The 26,086-nt window shown below is 33.4% G+C and overlaps 1 protein-coding gene across 1 annotated transcript in view; it reads left to right on the top strand.

The window, feature by feature from the left end:
• thw (chitin-binding domain protein thawb) overlaps nucleotides 1-24,822 on the top strand; it is a 162,749-nt gene extending 137,927 nt beyond the window's left edge. The window contains exons 4-6 of the mRNA XM_089640455.1: nucleotides 17,679-17,844; nucleotides 18,745-18,860; nucleotides 19,058-24,822. Coding sequence (XP_089496581.1) covers nucleotides 17,679-17,844; nucleotides 18,745-18,860; nucleotides 19,058-23,761 — 4,986 coding nt within the window. The 3' untranslated portion in view covers nucleotides 23,762-24,822. The remainder of the gene's footprint in view (nucleotides 1-17,678; nucleotides 17,845-18,744; nucleotides 18,861-19,057) is intronic.
• The last annotated feature ends 1,264 nt before the right edge of the window (nucleotides 24,823-26,086 follow it).

Raw genomic sequence — 26,086 nt, forward strand, 5'->3', positions numbered from 1 at the left:
TTGTTACGCTACGTTCGTAGTAATCTACGCGTTCATAGATGGCGTTAATTTTTTAAATGTAATTTTTTCACGTTAATGTTAACAAAATTAAGACGAATTTTTTGTTTTTTTATGAATAAATAGTTTCGTCCATACAAAAAATTCAATTATTTCATGATTCAAATACAATATTGGATTGATTCACTGATACAATATTGTATTTGTATGCCTCTCTTGAAAGAATTGAGTTTTTATACGGACAAAACTATTTATTCATATTCATATTGCGTATGTACGGGCGCAAACAAATAATTTATCTTAAAAATTTAGAGCTAAACTTGCAAAACGTGTATTTAAGTGAAATAAATTAATTATATTATGAATTCTTTTAAGTTTACCAAATGAACAAAAGAGTAGAAAAAATATACTAATTAACTAACTAACTAACTAACAGTTTTGAGCATATTTAGCGTCTGTTGCAAGATATATCTGCGTTGGTTTACACTATCAATTTATTACCAAATCCATTTGCAATGCAATAAAATTCAATTAAACTGCCAGTCACTGTTTTCAGCTACATCGTTTCTATAGGTTAATCAACTGTTTAAACCTAAACTTTAAGTATTGTTTACACTCTACTAGACAATTACACGGTGCTTGGGAAATGTGTGTCAGTTGTCCTCATAATATATGATTACCTTGATGACGAACCAGGATAACCTTTGATTAAAGTCCGGTAGATGGTGTACCTACACATTTATTAAAAGGTTACCCACTGAAATAGGAAGATTATTAATCATTAAAAGAAGATGGCTTCTAATAGATTCAAAGTTGAATAAATGACATTAGGAGGTATTTTGTTTTTGAATTGAATAAGTTAGCAATTACAATCGACTTGTGTTGCGTAGTTTCAATAAAAAAACGTAGTTATTTTAATTGGTAAATGAATAATAAATTATTTATTTGAATATAATAATGCAAATCAATCTTCGAAATTGCGTAAATAATTGCATCTAAATGTATAACAATAGGTTTTCTTACTCTATGAAGCATGATTATTTAATTGTAAACTACTATGCATGATAGAGACATACCTGACTTAAGAGTGTTTTACACGATGCTTTTTTATCAAAATTGCATGAAAAAATGTTTCCTATTTTGTTACCAATTTCCGAACAGTTTAAGATGGCCGAAATTATTAAATATCTCTGTCGTCATTGTTTTTCTTAAGTAAATGTTATATTAAAATGTTGATAAAAAGCGTACCTATACCTAATATTTCCTTAATTACTGATTGTGAATTTGTATCACTGTTCGGGTTTGTGAGTTTAGCGTGTATTTTTTTATTACTTAACGGCAAAGGCAGATGACAGATAATTTATTTAATATGATCTATGGTTATATTTGAGGCGTCACATTTTTTTAAAAGTATGTAGAATACAGTCCCAAAATATTACTACGTCTATAATTGTAATTATCGAAAGAAATGAAATAGTGAAGTTAACGTGATTTTCGTTTAAAATATATAGGTATAGTTTAAATATGGGGATGGGTGCAAAAAAAAGCATCGTGCAATACACCCATAATTTTTCAGCGATTCCCGAGTTTACTTAGGTAAAACCACATAGATGGCATTTCGATCTGAGGCGATATATAATTTGTTTACCTCAAAAGATGAAAAAAACAGTTCTTATTACGGGTCAGGGTGGGGAGGGGGGGGGGATTAAATGAACAGAATAACCTTTCGCAACAGCTAAAAATTACAATTGGATAACGATAACACTAAAATCTGAACTGTAAGCTCCGTCATCATGAAAAGTTCTTTTATTCATAATTGATCACTGCTAATAATTATTACAGATTTATCGTAATATTCTGGCACAAATTTCCATAAGGAGTTTTCAATTTTCAATTTAAATAATTATTAGAAAAGTTGTCAAATTTATTAGTAAAAAATACTCATATCCTTCCACTGCTTTCAAATTCAGTTACCAATCACAGGGCTTTCAGTGTTTTTGTTTATAATATAAAATATTGTATAAATATATAATCTTTCACATTGACTCCTAAATATTATGTTGAACATTAAAACTGACAGTGAAAGTTAGATTTCGTTACATAATTTATTAAGTAATTAAATGAATTAAAAATAACTATTGTTAATTCTGCCAAATACCATTTAAATGCTAGATTCAGTAATTAATCGAATAGTATCATTTTAACTGGAGTATAACATTTAATTGTGTCTCAAATGATCAATATGATTGAGGTTAAGCAGTGGTTAAGTTCAATGATTGCGAAAGCAATAATCAAAAGAGATGGGCATTTGAGATGCCAAATGACAAAGGTTATAAAATATAAACACGCTGGATTTCACATATTATTTCATGAATTCATATTACTACATTCAGTTCGATTTTTTTAAATACAAATGTGATGGAACGTCACACAAATATTGATATACGCTCCAAGTGCTAAAATGATTGTCCCTGCGAAGGTGTAAAAGTCCTCCCACACTAGCGTCCAAAATCTATTATTATGAATTATTAGATTCAATCAATCAAAAAACAAAATTTTAATTTTGCAAATATTTTCGATTAATTAATTTATATTTTATAATTTAGAGTAGCGTAAATCTATTTGATTTATGTTTTATTTAAAGTGTCCTTTATTAAATTTATTATGTATATTAAATCACAAGTTAAGAGCTTAAAAAAGGAGAGGTACCAGTTTCGCTTCCATAATAATATTCTAAATATAATAATATTCTTGTTGTTTGTTTTTGGGGTGTTATGCCGTGTTGCGCTAACTCCTTCTTTAGCCGACGTTTCGGACAGCGTTGCAGTGTCCATCATCAGGGCAGATCCGGTAGATCCGAAGATGTGATCATCTTCGTTAGTTAGCGCAACACGGCATAACACCCCAAAAACAAACAACAAAAATGCTTTTGGCCGTGAGAATCTAAAAACTTACCATAATAATATTCGTTCAAAATAGCTTAATAATATTTTATTAACCCTAATATCTGCCATGCATGCTAACAAGGTACATACGCTTCATGTACTAGCAACTAACATAAGTGCTGCCATCTGTCTGTAGTGTTTTACCCTCCACACTCTACATGCTATAGAAGTAGTGCCATCTGCAATTTCCAAAGTTAACAGTTGTAGTCCAAATGGAGAAATTTGATCATATTTTATACCTTTGGATTGTTCAAATGGACAAATAATTGTATTAATGGACAAATTTAACGAATTTTCCCAAATTTGAATTGTCGGATTGGACAAAAAATTGTACAAATGCATAAATGAAAACGAAATTTTGCACATTGGAGTTATCCGATTTGACAAAGAATTGTCCGAAAGGACATTTTTTTTACACCGGAATTGTCCAAATGCACAAATTTATTAAAGTTTTGCACTTTAGATTTGTTTGATTGGGCTAAGAATTGTCCAAATGTACACAATTGTGTGATTTTTGCAATTCGGAATTGTCCAAACTGACGAATTCTACAATATTTTGCACATTGGAATGGCGGATTGGACAAAAAATTGTCCAATTGTCCGGAATTTGACGATACAGCTACAGTAAATTTTTGCATCCATTCCCATTACCTTCGTGCGTACAAAGGGGCAAAGCTGTACTAAGAGGGCCTTTACTAAATTTACGAAGTCCAAAGAAGTCACCTGCAATAAAAAAACTTCCGACTTGAATCACGTGATAGTGCCATTTCTTCAAACACAGCGGTCAGTGAATACATAGAGAACAGTTCAAAATAAATTGCAGTTTAATTATGCCATAAATTGCAAAGTGCACAGCTGCAATAAATGCAGAGTGAATCCTGCTGCATTTTGCAAGGCGTTTCATCGACTCTTCATATTTCCACTTCAAAAGTAAACACAGACTTGGATCAGCCGGATTATTATTTTAAACACCCACCCAAGTGTTTTATGGTTTGTGGTCGAAGATTTCTCTTTCCAAAGAATTCAACATGGAATAATCTTACGTAAATGATGCAAGATGATGATCTTACAGGTTTAGTTATGTCTGCGTTCCCAAAATGACTAAGTTCATTCATTTTGGTCAGTGTGTCACCCAAATCAGAGATTCGGCGTCATTGATTGTATATGGATATCTTGTTGAATTGATTGTAGAAAACAGCCAACTGTGTAATAATGTCGTTGAGTCCTCGTTTTATGGTTAGGTACTTAATATATATCCTATATGCGGCAAAATATATAGTAAGTACTATTTTATTAGACGGCCTCGACTACGAATCCGCATATCACGGGTTAAAATCGCGGCGTGTGCCAGAATAAATAATTTATTTAATTTGTTTTTCGTCACAATCTATTCATTATATTATATTTCATACTCGCGTCAGAGTGGAAGATACTCTCAGTATCGCCGTGGTGAAATACCACCGACTTGAAACTTTACTTGATATGGCTTTATTCGTGTTTGGTGACCAGAACTGAACAGCCAGGCCATCTTCTTCCCCTCCCAACTGACTTACAGCCTAATGACATATGCGATGTCTTAATTTTACTGGCCACTGACGTTTGGGAGTAGTTGGGACTCTTACTACGGTACGGAGTTAGTCTTATACACTATACATATCATTTCCGTTCTATAATTACATTATTGTATTGCTTTTGTACACGGAGAAAAATGAGTATGGCTGATTTATTAGAATCTTATTCAATCTTGCTGTTGAACAGAATCAATTCGGATTTGCATCAATGAAGCTTCTTTTAAAAGGCAAGCTCTATTATTACTATGTTGATATACACACTGTTAATATTTATCTAAGAATTCTTATTACAAAAATATTTTAAAAACGCATTGAAATTAACAATTTTTTTGAAATGAATAAACAAAATTGAATTGAATTGAAAAAGCAAGCCCTTTTCTAATAAAATATTAATTAATAAGTCCATTCAGCATATGTCGTAATACGTGTTCATGCAGCTGCGCTTCTCCTGATAAATATAATGCGACAATATTAGATTTTATATGAACACGTGTTACGACAAACACATTCGTATTTTACTGATAGTTTCTTAGGAAATCTGATAGAACATTTGTTAAAGCCCTGCAATCCCGTTTTAAATAGGAAATTCGAACAGATTTTTAATAAATAAGCAATATTTTATATCAGTAAGTTCGAACCACGGAGAACCGTGAACGACATCACTAAAAAGCGTAGTTCAAAGAAGAACCGTATAAAATGTATTTCCATAATTGTCGAGATATAAATAACAAATCTTTGTGTATTAGAGTTTATTTAGGTAAGATGATTGCGAGATGGCATGTCGGAACAAATGTTGGTTCGTAGTTCAACTTTGACCAGACTGTTGGGGTAAGCCTAGTCTAAGTATGAATTTGAGAAATGTTGAATTATGATCCCAAGATGGGATGTACCATATTTAAGATACGATCTTCAGATAAGATCAACAAGAATCCTTCATTTTCCCCATCACGAATGGCGCTTAAATCATTACAGATAATATTTAAGATGCGATCTCTGAGAATCAGATGTTTAAAAATTTATTTGTTCTTTATGTATTTATTGAACACCCGTAGGGCTTTTACAAACGTAGTCGAAATTTTATATAACGTAGAAATATAATTTATTAGTACATATAGATCAGACAATACGTACTTCGCATGTTGCAAATGTAATAAAGAAATACACATCAGTATTTAACGGCTTCCGTGGTCGAGGGGTAAGGCAAGCTGAAGGTCGCGGGTTCAAATCCCGGCGTGCGCAAGTAAATTTTATTTGATTAACTCGTGTGATTTCACAAGTTAATAATTTCTAAAAATAAATACTATATTTGCGGCACGTTCCACAGTGAAATATACTCTCAGTATCACTCTGCTGTAGGACCACCATTCAGAATTGAAAAGTTGCTTTAAACGTATTTAGCCGTGTTTGGTGACCAGGTCTGAATAGCCAGATACTTCTCCACATTCCTCTTTGCCATCTTCTTCCCCTCCTCACTACCTTTAACCTCAAAAAATACCCCAATTGGGGATGCCATAGTTTCACTGGCTCTAGACGGATGGGAGCAGTCAAGACCCTTGTGCTGTTTCATTTAAAATAAATTACTTCTACTATTCAGAGTGGTTTTTAATATATCGAAAAATGCTTTAATCTAACTACCAGTGCAATACTAAGAGTATTTACAACTAAGTTTTTGTTATGGTTTAGAGTGAAAGACACCCTTAGTATCGCCCTGGTGTAAGTCCACAATAAGAGACATTCACACAAAAACATCAGCTACTCAGCTATCAAAACATTGTCCCTTGATCATTGTTTAAAAATCATGTCCGCTATAAATCAAGAAAACAATTCACATTTGTTCAAAGTTCTCTAATAACGAACCCATAGAAAGTTACATCAATAGCAATAATCCTATAATTGTAACATTTTTATGTCCAGTGCCAATGTCCAGATAGATTTTCATCACAAAATTATAATTGGTAAAAACAAGGAATGATTCAAGTGGTTATTGATTTTGTCATCGGAATGCAACTGATGATTGTGGGAAATATCGAAAGGAAACAACGAAATGAGAATCGAAGATGTATTTTTAATAAGCTTCTCCAAAGCAGGTTGACTCTATGATATTTGCTATTCGGTAGGATTTATCCACTGATAAAAGAATAACTAAGTATGTATCTCATTTGCTAGCTTATATTTTAAGGGTTTGCTTTTTCAGGCAAACATTCATAACAAATAAAATTCGAGCCGAAAAGTTATGGTTGGGTAAAAAGTAAATCTATCATTAAAATAAATGCAATGGTTAAAATTTTAATAAAACTAATTTATTTATTAAAACCCTTTTCATGGGCTTTTACAGATGAATGGTCAAAATGATAAAACTAAACTGCCTCAGTAACAGAAGATGTCCACTGTGTCGGTATAACTATTTCCCTCCATAAGTATTCTGAGTAATGAGGAATTCGTATGGTAGTTAGTCCCGGAATTTCTGCACTGAAATAATTTCCGACTTCTAGTGTAATATTATGTAGTGGAATCCGAAGTATTGTCAATGCAAGCGTTTCTGCACAATAAAATGCATCATTTATAATTTTATACAGAAATACCAAGTCAATGAAAATTCTACTGTCAGACATTATATTAAAACACAAATAACTATGTTAAGCATATTTGTTTATTTTCAAATAGTTTTGCGGTTCAACAAAATTGCTGGAAAACTTATTTTAAAACTTTAAAACAATGAAAGAATTTATTTTGTACTCTTTCGATAGCTTGTACATGAATATTGAAATGTGTCTTCCAGGCGGGAGAGTTGTACTCAAGTTGATTTCTAAGAAAGGGAATATATAAGAGTTTCATGGTCTTAATATTTTTGAAATTTCTGTTTAACGTAATTATAATTCCCAACACTTGTTAGCTCTACAGTAAGTAAGTACTAAAATCTGCAGTTTTTCATCGTTATGAAAACTCTTCTTCTTTCGTAACTCCCAAAGATTTTCTTCCCAAACAGTTTCGCAAAATACATTACGGGTTGCAAGCAGCACCGTTTCTGACCGATGATCTTCGAAATGATCAAAGTATTGATGATGCTACGAATTAAATTGAAATCACGAGTTGTTTGGAATCAACTTGTTGCGGTGGACATGTCACAATACAAAATAAGACGGACAGATGATCGCACGCCAATTAGGCTATTTTCACTGCACATCTTCCTCTTAGAATGTTGATGATATCACGGAATGTAACCAGGAATTGAACTATAACCTTAATTATTGATAAATATGTCGTGAGAATCAAATGGATTGATTCGGTGTGGCTCAATAGTAAGGGATTTGTCCCTTACTATCGAGTACAAAAACACCTACCTACATCATTGACGGGCGTAGTGAAGACATTCTATGATCAAAAACACATTCCTACATCATTGACGGGCGTAGTGAAGACATTCTATGATCAAAAACACATCCCTACATCATTGACGGGCGTAGTGAAGACATTATATGATCAAAAACACATTCCTACATCATTGACGGGGTAGTGAAGACACGATATGCTCAATAGTTTTTCCAACGGAAGATTTTTATTTTGTGAGAATAAAATAATCAGTGAATTAAAGTCAAATTACTTTGTTGACACCACTTAATTAAATACAAAATCTACATGTTTCGTAAACGATATTCTCTAGATCAGGCTTCTTCTTCTTTCCTATGGTGGGGAGGTCAGAATGGGACATCTAGGTTTGCAAGCAAGTCTAGGACCTCAGGCGTCGCTCTGTAAACCTCATAAATCCCACCGGGGAAATGAATAGAATGGGCATTCGTTGACCACATTTTTAATGAGATGGGAGGAGAGGAAGAGGAGGGAGGAGGAGGAGTGGAATAAAACCCAAATGGGTAGAAGAATTGACAAAGGAGTGGAAGGGGTAATTAGAATTAGGGAATTACAATTCCTCGTCCTTAGAACGTGAAAAATGGTTAATAATTTGGAAAATATTCAATAGAGGATTGTTAAACTTATTTCCGATCATTATTTTTTTTTGTTAATGTGATACGCATAGGAATTAGTTCTGCCGGAAGTCAGTGGGATAATGGCATTTCCAAATCGCTGAATGTTGTTAGACTAACTGAAGTTGAAGAATGGGAAGTAGTTGTGGAAGAAGACAGATATAAAGTAGGTACTCGACTTTTCAGATCTAGTCACTAAGCACAGATTAAACCAGTTAACCCATAAGCCACAAAGCATCGATTTTGAATGATAGTATTCTACCGGGATACTGAAGGCATATTTCAGTCTTGATTTTGTCGAAAGATCATTCGATTGATTACACCTACTGTTATTCCATTCGATTAATTAAAGAATCATTTCGATCGTGATAAACCTGCCTAATCTACTAAAATTGAAATAAACCTGCTTTGAATTTAGTTTTTACACTGTTTAGTTTTGAATGACAAAAGTCAGTAGGTAATGGTAGATCTAAGGTACTATAATACTCATAATAGACGAAAAAAAAATCATATTACTCTATTTCACTTCTAATTCCTTTGAGAATAAATTCGAGGCTTAAAATTATCTGTTTTTAGGCAAGAAGCGAATGTAGTATTTGTTAGACCAGCAAAAAGGATATGTTTAGATATGTTCGTACAGTTTTTAGGCATTTTGACCATGAGCTAAATGAAACTTTCGATTTTCGTGTTTTGTTCGATGTTTTTCAATTCTTTTCAGGGCAGAAGGACTTGTATACAATTCACAATGGACACTATAATGATAAAACTTCACTTTCATTTAAATGGTGCATATTGTTTCGTAAAATACAGACTACTACTTATTAAAGTGCAATTATTATTCAGCAATCCTAACATGGCCACCGCCCTCTGAGACCTTGTTTCTTACAGAGGGGCGGTACTTTTGTTGGGCGGATTATAGAACTGAATCATGATGCTGGATTGAGGTGAAATTAAAGTCTTAAAATCTCATACTAGCTGTGACTTGATTACCTATAATTAAAGCCGGAAGGGGTGTAAATTTAAAGATATTTTTGATCACCATTATTTCTTATGTCCTGCCTCGGTTACTAAAAACACAGTGTCTTCTTCCGACTCTCAATGAAGACACTGCTTTTGTTTACCACGGTTGTAAAGTTGTAGGTTGGTACGTTGTGACGAGCACAATATTATAGAGTATATAATTCTCTTTGACTCTGGCCCCAGATTTGTGTAATAAGAAATAAGCTGGGTTAGTTAAAACTTTTAACAATTTACACGAAATAAACTTATCATACATACCTATATTATGAATGTATATTAAAGACATACTCGTAAAGTGTAAGATAACGTTATTGCTCCCAAAAGGAGAAAAATGGCTATTGCTAATTTATTTAGAATCTGTTCAAATTATTGGTGATTCCGGTTAGAAACTGAATTGCAGGCCTCACGAATACATTAACAGATAAAGTTTTAGTTAATTACAAATACATTTTCATGATGTCGGAACACGTGTTCATGAAAATGCGAATATTATTGCATTACAATGAATATTATTTGCATCGTCATAATACTCGTATATTATCAAGGCAAGTCGATAAAAATTCTTAAAACATTGCCTGTTAATTTATCGTGAGGATAAACATATTTCTTGAAGCGCAAAGAGGATCGAATATCTGCTTGAAACAGCTTTAGCTATGTTAAATGGTGTGTTGAGTGGTCAAATCTGAATTGCCGTGAACTACCAGCCATTCGTCTCTCCATGGGGATGCAAGATCAGTTCAGCTGATTTCTGACAGTAGAGTTTTCGTGTAGTATATCGCATATTAAAAATATACGTTTGGCTGTAAAAATCATTGTAACAAATAATACAGTGACCGAGGTCAAAATATTGTATTATTAAAAAGTTTCAATGCAAATTGTAGCACATCCTAGCACACACTCCAAAAGATTTCATTCAGAACGCCTTCTACTCGCAAATATTTGAATGGACCATTCCAAGATACATAAGCAATAATTTGGATAACGGTAGGTGGCATATTAGCTCTACATTAGAGAACACAGTTTACTTGATCGTGCCATCTAATTAGCCTGGACAGCTGATCGGCTTTGGGATCTCGTCTCATCTGAGGAAGTTTGGACAAAAGCCGGATGCGGACTATCGGCTAACCGCTAAGCAGTAAACAGTAAACAGCTTCTAGTTAACATTCGGGGCATTCGGTTGTTCAGATAGGACCGCAGTAATTGATGCTGAAAGAACTACTTGGTAATTTAGTTAAATCGTTTTATTTTTAACTTAAGTATTTCTAATACTATGGTTTATTACCTACCTTCCTGTTGGTTTGTGAAAACTTATATAAAATATTTTTTCAATAGAAATGTATGAAGGCATAAAGGAACAACTTTAAAAAATACAGTATATAGCTAAGATTATCTGTGACAGTTTCACTTGATTAACTTTTTTGCTTTCTTATTCTTTCTCCGTTTTTCAAGCGATTTTAATGCCTATTAACTACAATATAAAGGTATACCAAGAATATACATATTTTTGGCTTGTAGCTTCTTCTTAACAAATATTTTAATTTCTATGAAAAACATTTCAAATATCTGTAATTAGGTTTACAGTCTAAAAAAGTTTATTCATTGAAAACCGCTTGTCATAATGTGTCAAATTTATAGAACCTAAAAATGTGGGATAAACGGCGAAATCTAGGTGGACTGATTGACTTTAAGCCGCAGTAAGTAATCAACATGTTTCAGATTTGATTTTAAGGAATGATGTTACTTAAATAATATGGTAAAAGTATCGATATAATAAATAATAATATATAAATACCATTTGGAATTTACAGATAGTTAAATCATTTGTAGTATTTCTTGATTGAGCAAACAACAAAGTGTGAATTTTTGCGAGGTGACCGCTATCCTAAATGTATTTGCATATCATCGCATGCCGATCAATTTTGTGGACTGTCATCAATTTCTTTTGGTAACCTTTCAAGTTTAGCATTTAAAATTTAGTTACAATTGGGAACTGACTTATCCCTGGTCCTTTGTAATACGTCCTGTGAGAGCAAATATAAAACTTTCCAGGTTATTTTAGCAGACTCTATATAAATACACTTCGAGGGTCACTTAAAGAAGGACACTGCACGGCTTGCTTTAATACAGTGGCAAGGTAATGATAAATTGTCACTGAGGTAGTTACTACACAATTTTAAGATTGTTGTTGTCAGTATAGGATAGGTAATTGGGTAAGGGAATTCAGAAATATATGTTAGTATGTATGCATAGTTTCGTTAATACAAAACATTCCAAATTGAAAAGTTTACTTATTGCATAGTACCAAAATTTTATGTAAGACACACGAACAGATTTTCATTTTATACTTTTGGCAGTGCCAAACTTACAGGTTAATTAATGTTCATCGATCACCTAAGATATAAGAATAAACAAGAGGTTGTTCTTTCGAAGATAAAAATCTTTACAATAAATCATTTTAATTTAGCGTATCCAACAACAAAATTGTTTTGGTTTAATTAATTGACTTTAGACTAATGCTAGTAACTCTACGTTTCTATAATCTTATTCGATGGTTTGTATTGGATTTTCGAAATAATCGGTTTCACCAGCACGGAACCAGTCGGCTTTCCTTTTTTTGCTTTATTTTTCAGGAAGGATCCGATTCTGATGGTGAGAATGATTTACAAATTATTCCATATTCTTAACAAGTGAATGTCGAACTATTAAATTTGTAGATGCATCATTATATACAGCTACAAATGCAAAATAGTGAATAACATGGTAGATATCACGATAAAATACTTAAGGTTTATTCCTACACTTTTTAAAAATATAAATATCTATTCGAATTTATTTTTGTTTTCGTGAATTATTGCAAATATCGGAAGTGAAAATTAACCCACTTTCCGACGTCCGATCTAGCGGAAACTTGGCAGGTCGACTCGTTGTCGATGACAATGCAGTCTATCAACTTTTGGTGGCAATTACGCATACACACGCGGACATAATAATAAACGCAAATCTCTGAAGTTCGATGATGTTACAGAAGTTGTACGCATTTTTTTTAACATTACCTTTGAAAAAAAATCTCTCAGGGCCTATGTCATCTTTGGGGATGCTGTGTGGAGGGAATTTTTGAGAAGAGAAGGAGTGAACATGGGTCTTGAAGAAACCCATGTTGCAGGAGGGAGGAAACACATGGACTGATAAAAAGTTAATGTCATAAATCATAAATGTCGTTCTTACCCAATCAGGATTTGGTACGGTTGGTAGAGGTTCAATCCTCAGTCATACCAATTTTTTAATGTTGAAAGGACATTTTAAACAGTTCTATCGTACCTACTAAAAATATTATAATAAAATATTTTTTCACAAATTTCATTTACGGCCTTCTGAATCATGACCCAAGACTATAAAGATAACTGTTGCAGAAAGACAAACGATTATTCAAAGTTTTCAGAAAATATGTTGACCTTCCTTACGTTAAATTAGTTTTTACACTTCTCAGTCAATAGGTGCTGAAAAATTAATTACAAACATTTATCACAAGTTAATTCTTCTAACAATAGTAATTAATAAAACAAATTATAATTTACAAGAAACTGATAAATTTTAAGGCCATTAATAACAATAAAATTATTATTACTTAAAATAACTTTTTTTAGGAAATGGTTGCATTGTGGCTAAATATAATTATTTAACACTCTAATAATAATGAAAGGAAAATAATGGGAAAGACAGGCAGTGCCTGATCATTGGCTAGTGATATAATCAACCTAGATTCTGTGAGTTTTTACAGAACAATAGATCGAGTAACATTTTTACTAATTTACTTCTTTTAACCATCAGGCTGAAGGAATCGACAACAATTTGAATATATTTGTTTGTTTTTGAATATTTATTTAGAAATATGCAATTTTTTTCATACATCTAGTAGAAAAAATAAATTAAATACAAGATAAAAATATATATTTTTTTAAATACAGTTTTTTTTATTTGAAACTGCATAAAAATCCCAAATACTCCCAATCGTCTGAAACCAGTAATGTTATGGCAGCCTAAATTAGGGTATGTTGTGAAGGTCGTTGGGAAGGGAATATGAGGAAGTACCTGGCTATTCATATCTGGTCACCAAACACAGCTAAAGCCATTTCAAACGAAGTTTCAAGTTTTAATGGTGGTCTGACATTACACCAGGGCGATACTGGAAGTACCTTCGTGAACGTGACGTGCTCAAATGGTTCTATGATAACTCAACACAACGATAGTTCAACACAACCTTAAAAAAGTGTTATAAAGTCATATAAAGCGAAACCAAAAACTAACATATTAACCTAATCAACATGATCTATTTAGCCTAGTTTTTGTTTCTTCACTTTTCAATACTTTATATCACTTTTTAAAGGTGTGTTGAATTATCATTTTAATGAGTTATTCGGTCTCGTATGGTACCCAAAATCGAACTCTACCAAATCAAACAAAAAAATAATGGAATTGAATATATTTAAAACTAAAGAAAAAACATGGCTGAGAAAACAAAGTGATATTCAACTTACAAACATTATGAAGAAGATGTATAAACAACTTGAAACTAAATAAAAAAAAGTTTTAAAACTACAAGCCGCCTCATAGCAGGAAACCCTAGTGAGGAGGACTGTGAAAAAAATTGAATTTATACTTTATACCTACAAAAAAAAATCTAATTATGACATTGATGGACTATTCTTTCTCATAACTTTTTTTATATTCTGGTGATGTTTTACCTCTAAATAGCATAAAGCAACGCTGGGTAAAATTCAACTAGTATGTATATAAACCGAAACTTTCAAACATTTAATGCACGATAAAAATAAAATTGTAAAATACCATATTTTTAAGTTTACAAGTAGATTTTTTAATACAAATAGCGTCATATTTTTAAGGGCCAAAATATCTGCGTTTTTATTTTCACACATTGACCACAATTAAACCATCCATATTTACACATTGACCACAATTAAACACATTGACCACAATTAAACCACATATTTACACATTGACCACAATTAAACACATTGACCACAATTAAACACATTGACCACAATTAAACACACTGACCACAATTAAACACATTGACCACAATTAAACCACAATTAAACCACATATTTACACATTGACCACAATTAAACTATATGTTTACACACTGACCACAACTAAACACATATTTACACATTGACCACAATTAAACACATTGACCACAATTAAACACGTTGACCACAATTAAACACATTGACCACAATTAAACCACATATTTACACATTGACCACAATTAAACTATATGTTTACACACTGACCACAACTAAACACATATTTACACATTGACCACAATTAAACACATTGACCACAATTAAACACGTTGACCACAATTAAACACACTGACCACAATTAAACCACATATTTACACACTGACCACAATTAAACCATATGTTTACACACTGACCACAATTAAACACATATTTACACATTGACCACAATTAAACACATTGACCACAATTAAACACATTGACCACAATTAAACCACATATTTACACATTGACCACCATTAAACCGTATGTTTACACACAGACCACAATTAAACACATATTTACACATTGACCACAATTAAACACGTTGACCACAATTAAAACACACATTTACACACTGACCACAATTAAACCGCATTTTCACACATTGACCATAATTAAACCATCTCTATTTTATTAAGTAAACCATCCATATTTACAGTTATGCTCAAAAATACTAAAATGACTACTAATAAATAAACACCAATGTACAATATATAATTATAAAAATAGAGGATTACAGTAGGTATATTAAAAGATATCAGCAAAACAGTTGTTGGCAGATGGATTACTCCCACAATGGGTAGATGTCCCAAGTTCTCAGTCGAGCTTAATCCATAAATTTAAAAAAAAAATGGTATCGCAGATATATTTGATAAAATTTTGTTAAAATGATATGAAAAAATCTGATAAAAATTATAAAATATTAAAAGCGAAATTAAAAAGTTTCACTCTTCTTGTAGTAGTTTTTCGTGTGATAATCTCGGAATTATAACAATCTTTATGCGGCCGCAGTACATGAGATTGTTCCCACGACGCTGTCTAAATCGTTGCAAAGAAAAAGTGTACTGCTTTTCCTGAGCCAGCCATTGTGACGTAAGCCTAGTAATAAGGCTCTATAATAACTCATGCCCCGTATGACTAATATCGTTGCACACTTAAGAAAAGTGCTACTGTTTTTACAAGCATTCATCGCTTAATGAAGAAGTGTTTTTTATTATTATAACACTTTTGGTGCAATAGTTGCTGAGAGTCGGGTTGAGGTATTTTGGCATTTTAAAAATATTATATATTTATTGTTGTCTAGTTTAATTTTAAGTTTTTCTTATATGTATTACTAAAATCATTATAAATAATTCCTCGAGCATCTCCGACTTTTCCATTATCACTACTGTATACCACAATGTTACTGTTAAAAAAAAAATTACATCCTCTTTAATTCGACTTTGTATCTAATTCCGATGCAGAGATATTGGGTTAAGAGGAAGCTACAAGCCAAAAATGTGTATATTCTTGGTAGTTTGCCTTATATTGTAGGTAATAGGCATTAAATTGCTCGACAAACGGAGTCTAGAAACGTTCGATTTCGAGCACAAAACTAGTTTTTATTTATTTTGTAAATAATTTTATAAGAAAAAAAAATAATCAAGTGAAACTGTCACAGATAATCTTAGCTATAATACAGTATTTTTAAAAGTTGTTACCTTTACGCTTTCATATATTTCTATTGAAAAAATATTTTTTTAGTAGTAGTCTTTATATTTTTAATTGAGTAATTTGTTTTTTTATTTATTTGTATTCTACTCAAGCGAAACGATAGGGAAACTTTTAATTTATCTAAAATATATATTTTTATAATCGTATTGTACACCAATTCGTAATAAAGATTAATCAAAATAGTGATTTAGCACTAAGCTTCGCCTTTAGTATTCCTCGGGCGTCCCCGACTCCTTCCACCATTCAAATAACTCTCTAAACACTCATGGCACAAATAAAAAAGCTCATCGAAATCGGTCGACTTCTTTTCAAACACGCGCAGGCTGAATTTTTGTGTATAATTATGAAGCATTTTATTTGTAAACAAGTTCTGCTGTGTAATAATTTATGTGTATAATTATGAAGCAGTTTATTTGTAAACAAGTTCTGCTGTGTAATAATTTATGTGTATAATTATGAAGCAGTTTATTTGTAAACAAGTTCTGCTGTGTAATAATTTATGTGAATAATTATGAAGCAGTTTATTTGTAAACAAGTTCTGCTGTGTAATAATTTATGTGTATAATTATGAAGCAGTTTATTTGTAAATAACTGTTGTGTAATAATTTTTGTGTATAATTATGAAGCAGGTTATTTGTAAACAACTGCTGTGTAATAATTTATGTGTGTAATTATGAAGCAGTTTATTTGTAAACAAGTTCTGCTGTGTAATAATTATTATTATGCGTGATAGCTGTTTGGCCTTCTGAAGGTATTGTCAAACTGTGGTGAAGCGACTGACAGGCAATACGTGTATATTATTTCTTTTTAGGTACTTATAATGAATATTAAAATTGATTTAATCATTATAACCTACGCCATTGACTTCCGAGTAACATATGGGAAATTATTAATGCTTTTTAATTTTTCCCCATAAAAGTTTTCCCCAAATAAATTAAAATTATTGTTTAAATTTGACTAAAAAAACGTGAAAGTAAGGTGTTTTCAAATTAATATTTTGAACGACTGAGGGGTTACAGGTTACAGCATAGTTACATTAAAGCAATTGATCGGGGTTCGATTTTTCGTTGGTATTGTACTAGTTCAACATAATTCCAAATAGTACTAGATATAAATATATATATTTTAAAGCTGAAGAAACTTAGAATAACCTTAAAAACGACCTAATAAAACTGTGAAACTATTTGTTGCTGTTTAATAAAAAAATAAATTTTTTCCTTTTATTCTATTGTTGTTTCATAGAACATAATTAATATCATACAAAAATGTTTGTTTCATTGTATTATAGTATTCATAATGTATACTAGGCAAGTTTCGCTTAGATGTTTCAAAAATAATGTGACCGAATTTTTTTATGTTTAATTCTAGGCTGTGCCCGTTGCCCCCACCGCGCAAGCCCTGCAGCAGATCGCGCACGCCATGGGGGCCTCCACCTTCGAGGAACTCAACGATGGGGAATCAGACTCCGGCCGCCTCAAGCCGGGAGAGATCGCCACCGGGACTGACGCTGAAGTCGAATACCAGACATATCAAGGTTGGATATCCCTTCATCTTAATGTCCTTTAGATAGCATTATAGTATAACATATAAACCAAGCGTCCAAAAAAAGTATGTTTCTAACTTTCACTTATTTAATTAATAAAAACCAAAAATTCCCTCTGAAATCACAAGATTTGTATAATTATGAAGCAGGTACTTAAGTACCTACCTACTTAATTATTAACAATAATGCATTCAAATAAAGAATTTTACAATTTAAAATAAACATCACTATCTAAATGACAATTCTTTTTTCAAACCTTTTTCAGCCAGGTAGGTAGGTATCATAATATTGAAAAAATGCGAATCAGAAAGTAAAATATACATGACAATTAACATTTGAAAAAATGATAGGTAAATATTTACCCTACACAAACAAACGCGAAGTATGCGAGAACTCGGTGTGTCAAAATGGTGTGTCGTACGGAAAATTTTCTCAAACGGTAGTCGTAGGTAAATAATTACCAAATGATAACCACCTACTGCACCCTACTGAACCATTAAAACGGCTAAGGTATTGAAACGGAAAAGTAACGTACACAACGTATACAACTAATTTACAGGTTTTAGACATAGCCATAGCCATTTGCCATAATTATTAATAATCTTTAATGTGAGTTCGTAACTTATCCCAACAGGCTCTCAGAGATCAATGCAGTACACTGAAAGTACCTATATAAAAGTCGATGATCATATAACAAGAACAGCATTTATGTGGAAATATTGAGATCCAACTAAATAAAACATTACAGAAGATTATACCTAAATTTGTATGGATGTAATTTAATCATTGATCTCATGTTCAATTTTCTCTACGTTCAATTCTCAGTGAGTAATTTCATCATGTAACTGGAATTTATTTGAATTAATGATCCCATCTTACGCTTAATTCCAGGAGTGGTTGGCCGTCCCGGTGTTGACTTCCCAGTGCTTCCCTCTATTCCTCAGACGTTCTTCGACTGCAAGAAAGTTGCCACTGGATATTACGCTGATCTGGAAACTGATTGCCAGGTTTGTAGTTTTTACCCTTTTACTTAAAAAGAAACACTATCTCCCACCTATTTTATTAATCATGTTCTCTTTTACTCGTAACGCGCACGGTGTTCACCTTACGAGATAGACTGTGTAACCAGTTCTATGGATATATGATCAACAACAGATTTTGTAAATGTGCTCTTTAAATAAATCACTGTTTTTAATTTTTTCAGGTGTTCCATATTTGCGATGGAGGTCGTAAGATATCTTTCTTGTGCCCGAACGGTACCATCTTTCGTCAGTCAAATCTGATTTGTGACTGGTGGTTTAAGGTGGATTGTGCCGATTCTCCAGGGCAGTACGAAGAAAGCGCAGAACACCTTGCGGAGGACCAGAGGAGGGCAGGAAAACCCAAAAACTCTATACCCCCACAGAACTTTGAAACCATCCATACAACTCAAAGACGTCCTCCAAGCAACTTCGGATCTGAAATCATAACTGGTCACAATCACATCTCAGATTATAAAGCAGAAGCAAGTTTCAATAGCGTTGCTCAATCTGGGGCTCCGGCATCAGGTAACTTTAGAACTGAGCATAGGAATTCCAAACCCAGTCCGAGAAGCTTTCAGGCAGCCCCACGTCAACAAGAACAAGCTAAGGTTACCAACTCTAGACAATATCCGACCTATGATCAATCAACTCAGGCAACCAAATATGTCAATTCAGTTCAAGATAAAGACAACCAGAGGAAGAGCACCGCAAATACATATAAGTATACACCTACCCGAAGAACTACTTTGGAATACACAGATGCAGCTGTGTATCGCGGATCTACCCAACCTTCCAGAAACTATAAAGAACCTAAAGAAACTCAAGTTGTTGCTGAATCCGCTTCATTTGTAAATAGTAGAGGTAGAAATACCTACAACCACTTTTCTGCAAACTATGATAACAAGGCTAGGTCAACGGTAGAAACCACACATTCTGAGACTTATCCGACCACCGCCAGAACAACAAGACCTTCTTATACAACTACTTATGTTCCAGGATCTAAAAACTATGTTGAAGTAACCAGAAGCGTGTCACATTCTGTAGGCACATCTACAAGATCTAAACCAACTTCGCAAGTATCTTACGACTACAGCATTTCTACTACAGCAAGAACTCCGAGCATAACAACCAGAAATAACACGTACAGTTCGTCTCAATACTACCAGTCAACGGCTGATTCGGAAAACAATTATAAAGTAACGAGAGTTCCAATATCAACAACTTTTAGAACAGCCAAAGGATTCCAGCTTTCGAATAAAGATAATCAAAATATCCCCCAGTCACCGGCAAAGAATAGCTGGCAAATCAATCTCAAAACGGAGAATGTCACTTTTTATGCTCCAACCGTTCCAACTATTACGCCAAAAACATTAAATGTGTCTACCAATCAATTTTCTGTACTAACCGTAACACCAAAACCCCATAGTGCTCCTGAAAATCAATTTTCAGCTTCAAATTGGTATACAACCGTCAAAAGTGATGCAATTATTACAACTCTTCCAGAGTCAACATATTCCACCTATAAAGCGGAACCTACTGTTTCAGAGCACGCAGTTGATATGCTGAAAACACTGGAGGAACTAGAATTTGGAAATGCTGATCCCACAACAGAAGCAGATAAGATCTTGGGAACAAGAACGGGATTGGTCGTACCTCCTTCAGCTGGTCCAAACACCCTTCATTCATTAGCAATCTACTTTGCCACAGCAGTCGATAATTTGGTATCAACTCCAGTTCCAACCACAGTAACAGAAGAAAATCGAAATGATTCTGTTACAGATGATGACCAATATCCAGATACTGAATACAGCGATTCATTTACGTCCGTTCTTAGTCAAAAAACGATAGACAAATATTCAAACCTGTTTAAAAATGATACAAGTTCAGAAAGCGCGGAAAATGTCGAGGACTCGGAAGAAATCGCAAATAATGATTTGGAATCATCACAGAGTCGTGGACCATTGTCATCGTCTCCTCAAATCAGAGAGTTGGCTCAAGTATTTACTCATGCACTGTCAGCTTACCTCCAAGATCCCGAAACATTCCGAAAAGTCTTATCTGAAATCCGTCCTACGGACCCAACAAACGAGGTAACCAAGCCAACGGTAAATACACTTGCTGTGGAAGACGTAACGCCTGTGAATGATTTGTATTCAGTATCGAAAGATGAAGATGAAGTGCTAGATTTTTCAGATGTGTCCAAAAATTCAGCTCGCCCTACACCCACCCCGCAAGAGGTAACCAGTACGACCTTTAGCGAATCCACTAAGGCCTACAGTGTTGATTTGATAAAAAATAGGCTTCTTTTAACAACATCTGGTTATCGCCACCAGACTCCTATAGCTCATTCAAACACTCAAAGTAAAACTCCAGCCTCCAGTTTTGTAACCCATGACATCAATGATTTCGATAACTCCCAAAATGACTTAAGACAAGGAAAGGAATTAGTTTCAACAGTTGTTACTCCATCAACTAAAAACGCCATTGCAGTAGAAATTAATGGTGGATTAAGCGTCTCTACTCCTAAGGGTCCACAAAAGTTTGTACAGGAGAGACAATATACAAATTGTAGCGAAACCGCTCAGTTAGATTCAGATTCTAGTTACTTTCCAGTCAAAAATGATGAAACAGCTGAGCCCATTCCCAGGTATGGAGGTTTTCAGAACAATTCAGGGGAAAACTTATCTCCCTATGGTGCTGGTTTACAGTCTTTTAATTCAACTCCCATCAATGTAGTGTTTTCTGAAACACAATCAGCGACGGAACCAATACCTTATCAGTGGGGAGATGCAACATCTACAAAAGTAACAACCATTGCAGAAAATCCAAGTGCCCCCTATCAAGACTTAGTTCCACCCAGTCAAGATGCTAGGATTTCCGATACTTTGGACTCTGATGAATTATCCGAAATTAATTCTTTCATACCTAAAGAAGTAAGCGACTTTGAAAACAAGGACCAAACGGTTGAAATCGATTTCCAGACAACTGAACTACCAAAAACAACAGTCTCAGGTAAAGAGCAGCATGCAACATTCAAGTACCGATCGCACAGTGCTGACCGTGGAATGTACTACAATAATTACAAGACGTCATTAGACAATGAAGAGCAATTACAAAGGGCACACAGTCAATCTTTTATTTCTTCCGCAAATCAAATCGGCAGACGTGGAAAGAAGATAGAAAGTGCAAACAAATTGACTAAAAATGACAATACTGATTCCGAAAAGACAAACGTTAACGTCACTTTGAGGACATCCGATGGAGCTAACTCTCTTCCAACTTTGAAAGATATTCTGTTAAAACCGACAAGCACAGTACCAACAGATACATCATACACAACTCTCCAGGAAAAAAATAAATCAGAAAGTTTTACAACAGTTTCTCCTACCGAACCAACAACTATAATAAGTATACAAGAAACGACTCAAGGATCCACCGGCTTTGAAGAAAGTACTACACAATATGAAGCCCCAACTACCGTTATATACTCAAATCCTTCTACGAATCCTCAATCTACTACTAATCAAGAAAATATCTGGTCAACTTCTGCAGCTTTGGGTCAAATTTGGCAGACAACAGTTTTCCTAGATCCCATTACTATTAACGATGGACTTTCAAGCGATGCCGCTCATGAAACATTATTCCCTAGTGCAAATACATATTTCCAAGGTCAATCTACAAAGCAGGGAGATTTTTTCACTGATAAAACATCTGAACCTTCTACAACTACTACCTTGGATTCAGACCGAATCGACCTTTTTAAATATCCAGCCATCAGCACTATTACAGGAGCACCAGAAGAGACAACTAAATTCACAGAAGAAACAACTACTTCATACCCAGAAACACCAACATATGAATCATTCCCACCAATTTTCTCCACCGCTGTGGAAAGTAGAAATTCATTTGAAGAATCCTCTAAAAATCAAACTTCAGATGATATAATCATTGTTTCATCAAATAGAGAAGGTAAGTCCCTTTCTTCCGCTGCACCGAGCCAAGTACTTGCTCACTTACCAGCATCCGAAGTAGACCAAACTATGATGAACAAAGCAAAGGAAATGTTTGGTGGATTGAATGAATCAAGCGCAAATACCTTGATGAATGTTATGAAAAAGGCTGACAAAAATACAACTGTAAGGCGGTTAATTTTGCTTTTGGTACAAACTTGTGATGACGATCACAATAAAACCATTGAGGCTTCGAGAACAGCACTTTTAGATGCTTTGATGAGAATTCCATATGCACCAGAGGAAGTATCAGTAACGCAAAACCCTATAATTGCTAATCTTGAACAGACAGTAGATTATGAACCGAAAACAACTATCAGATCCCCGGACTATAGCACCAGAAGAATAGACGAAATAATTGATACTGATGATTCAATCTATCCAGCAGTATCACTCAAGACAAAGGGAAGACAGGGTAAGCGAATCGATTTTGATGCTACATATCCCAACTCATTACAAGAAACACAAAAGAGTACTTCTGTGGCCACAGAAGTTGCACTTACAACATCGGCTGCAACAACAACATCTACAACAACACAGGCACCGATAACAACGGTAACAGAAGCTCTGATAGTATTAACAACGGGTTTTACATCTGCACCAACGGAACCACCAACATCAAAAGCAACTGGAACGACTTTTGCTGAAAGTGCAAATACTGTTGCACCTGTAGTAACGGTCAAGATGAGCCGGAGAGGTCAACGGAAATTCTACGTCAAAACAACCAAAACGCCAATTTATCCTAAAGTAGAAGAGAAATCGACTGCTGCGGAAAAACAAACTCTATCATCAGTAGAAGACCATTCAGTGCCATCAGATACGAGAGCTTTGGAACTTTTAAGATCACTTTACTCACTTGCCGCCAGATGGGGTTAGTCCTCGAAAACACTAGATTAGTTGTACAAATAAATAACATTATTACGAATGAAAATAAAGACGGTCCTATGACATTATCTAGGATCACTGCATTAATGATATAAAAAGTTAATGTTGTTTTTAACACTTTGCCATTTGTTCATCTTTTAATACGTTTGTATTGATTCACTATATTACGAAAGTAATTCCTTAACTGAATGACAGATGCTTGCAGTCAGTTTGAAAATATTAAAGTAAAACCATTAACTGATTTAGCTTAGTTATTATAATATAAAATTGAATGTGTAAAGTGTCAGTTTATGCATTAATAAATATTTGAAGAAGATTTCTAAAGATGCGTCCTGTTTTGACCACAGGTTTTTAAATAAAATTCTTGTAATTTTTACAGTGGTTAAGATGAAACGCTTCTATATTTCTAGTATTAATTTGTAAGTTTATTGATTAGTTAATATTGGGATCACAGTTAATCTTATAATCACCTTAATTCCTATTTCATTTGTAATAATTGAGATTGTAAGAGGTTGTTTTTGCTGAGGGGAAATGTAAAATTGTAAATATACCAAGTAGGTGATAATTATTAAGGAAAATATTTTGAGAGCATGGCGAAGAAAGATTCATTCGAAGGTGCCCACAATATGTAACAGACACCATATATTTGAAAGTGTGAATGAATTTTGAAGAAGCATAATATTGCTTTGCATTTCTGGATAGGAACGTGCGGTGTACTATCCTACACATAAAAATATTTTAATTTTAGTAAATTGTAGTCTACATATTTGCTTCAAATGAATGGAAAATATGTTATGATCGTTTTGAAGTCCACATTCAATTTTATAAACACATCAATTAAAAAAAGTGTGTTAATTCTAAATTATATGACAAAGGCTATTAACTGTTAAGAACTTGGTTGTGTACAACTTCCAAAAACATCATTCCAAATTATCTTTGAAAATCCCGGAGAGGATTGTTGTCTTATTTATGACAAAAAACCGATTTGTTAAGATAAATTGCATTTTGTATGTATTTTGTGTTTGAATGAAGTCAATGTTTTTAATTTGACAACGAATGTAAAATATTCTAATAAAATTAAAACTATGAAAAAATCTCTTTATTTATGCATCCCACCTACTCGCATACAATTAAATTCTGTAAAAATAGAACGTTTTGTTCCCATATACAGAAAAGTTAAAATAAGGTGTTTAAAATATAAAAAAAAAACAATTGAGTCTGTAATTTACAATCCATAAATTAATGTAACCGAGAAAAAGGCTGTTGGTTATGATGTAATATAATACGCATATGGTTTTACGCCATTCCCTAAATGAGACTTTCTATTATAAAAGTTCTCTCTTCTTATGTACAATTAAGTAGCTGGAGAGTAAAGTAGAAAATTTTAAATTCTCTAGTCTCCAACAAACTAACCAATCATGTATGTATATTTATGGACAATCTACAAGGAGCAGAAGAGCTTGAAGAGGTAAAAACTCATTTAAATTTTCATACAAAACATATCCCTGGCCATAGTGCTGAAGAAGTAGGTAAACTCTGAATTAGTCATAGATAAGAGTTTCAAACAAAACCAAAAATGAATATTGATGGTAAATCTACCAGGATTACAAGTGCTTGAATAGAAGCTTATCCGAAATATACGCCTGGGTACCTAGCACGGTCGGATTTACCCGAGCACGACTGCAGGTCACTAACTTATAAAAAGTTCACATCGAATAAATAAAGAACACATAGTCGTTCTGAACTCTTGTTTGTTCGTTGGAGATCTGCAGTCAAGCTCGGGAACGATGTCAAGTTACCGATATTACCGATAAAATCTTTATCGATTGTCCGTGCTAGGTACCCTGGTGTACTAAATAAATGAGTATTTATGGTAAATCTATTTCTAAAAATAGAATGACAAAAGCTTGAAGAGGTAACAATATAAAAAAACATATCCCTGGTGAAATCCCTCAATCTTGCAATCCTCAAAACTCTGGTATTATGCACATTTCAGAATCACATTTAACAGGCGTCGTGCGATTTTATGAAATGACCTTGAAGACTGCAAAATATCGTCGACAGTCGCTAAAAATGGGTCTCAAGCTTTGTCTTTGAATTTTTAGACTTGTGAAGTTAGAAGTCTTATTTCTAAATATATTTTTATTGTTATTTCATTACTTAAATCCGAGGAAGTTAATTATTAAATATTCAATAATTAACCAGGAGCACATAATGCTGAAGCGGTAAGCAAAATCCAAATTATTGTTGAATATCCACAATAGTATTGAACTAAATCCCCACACAGAAATGAATATTTCTGAAAATCCACCAGGA

The sequence above is a fragment of the Hesperophylax consimilis genome, chromosome 15 (genome assembly GCF_061612785.1).
Source record: "Hesperophylax consimilis isolate HC1 chromosome 15, BYU_Hcon_1.0, whole genome shotgun sequence".
In the NCBI taxonomy this organism is placed as follows: Eukaryota; Metazoa; Arthropoda; class Insecta; order Trichoptera; family Limnephilidae; genus Hesperophylax; species Hesperophylax consimilis.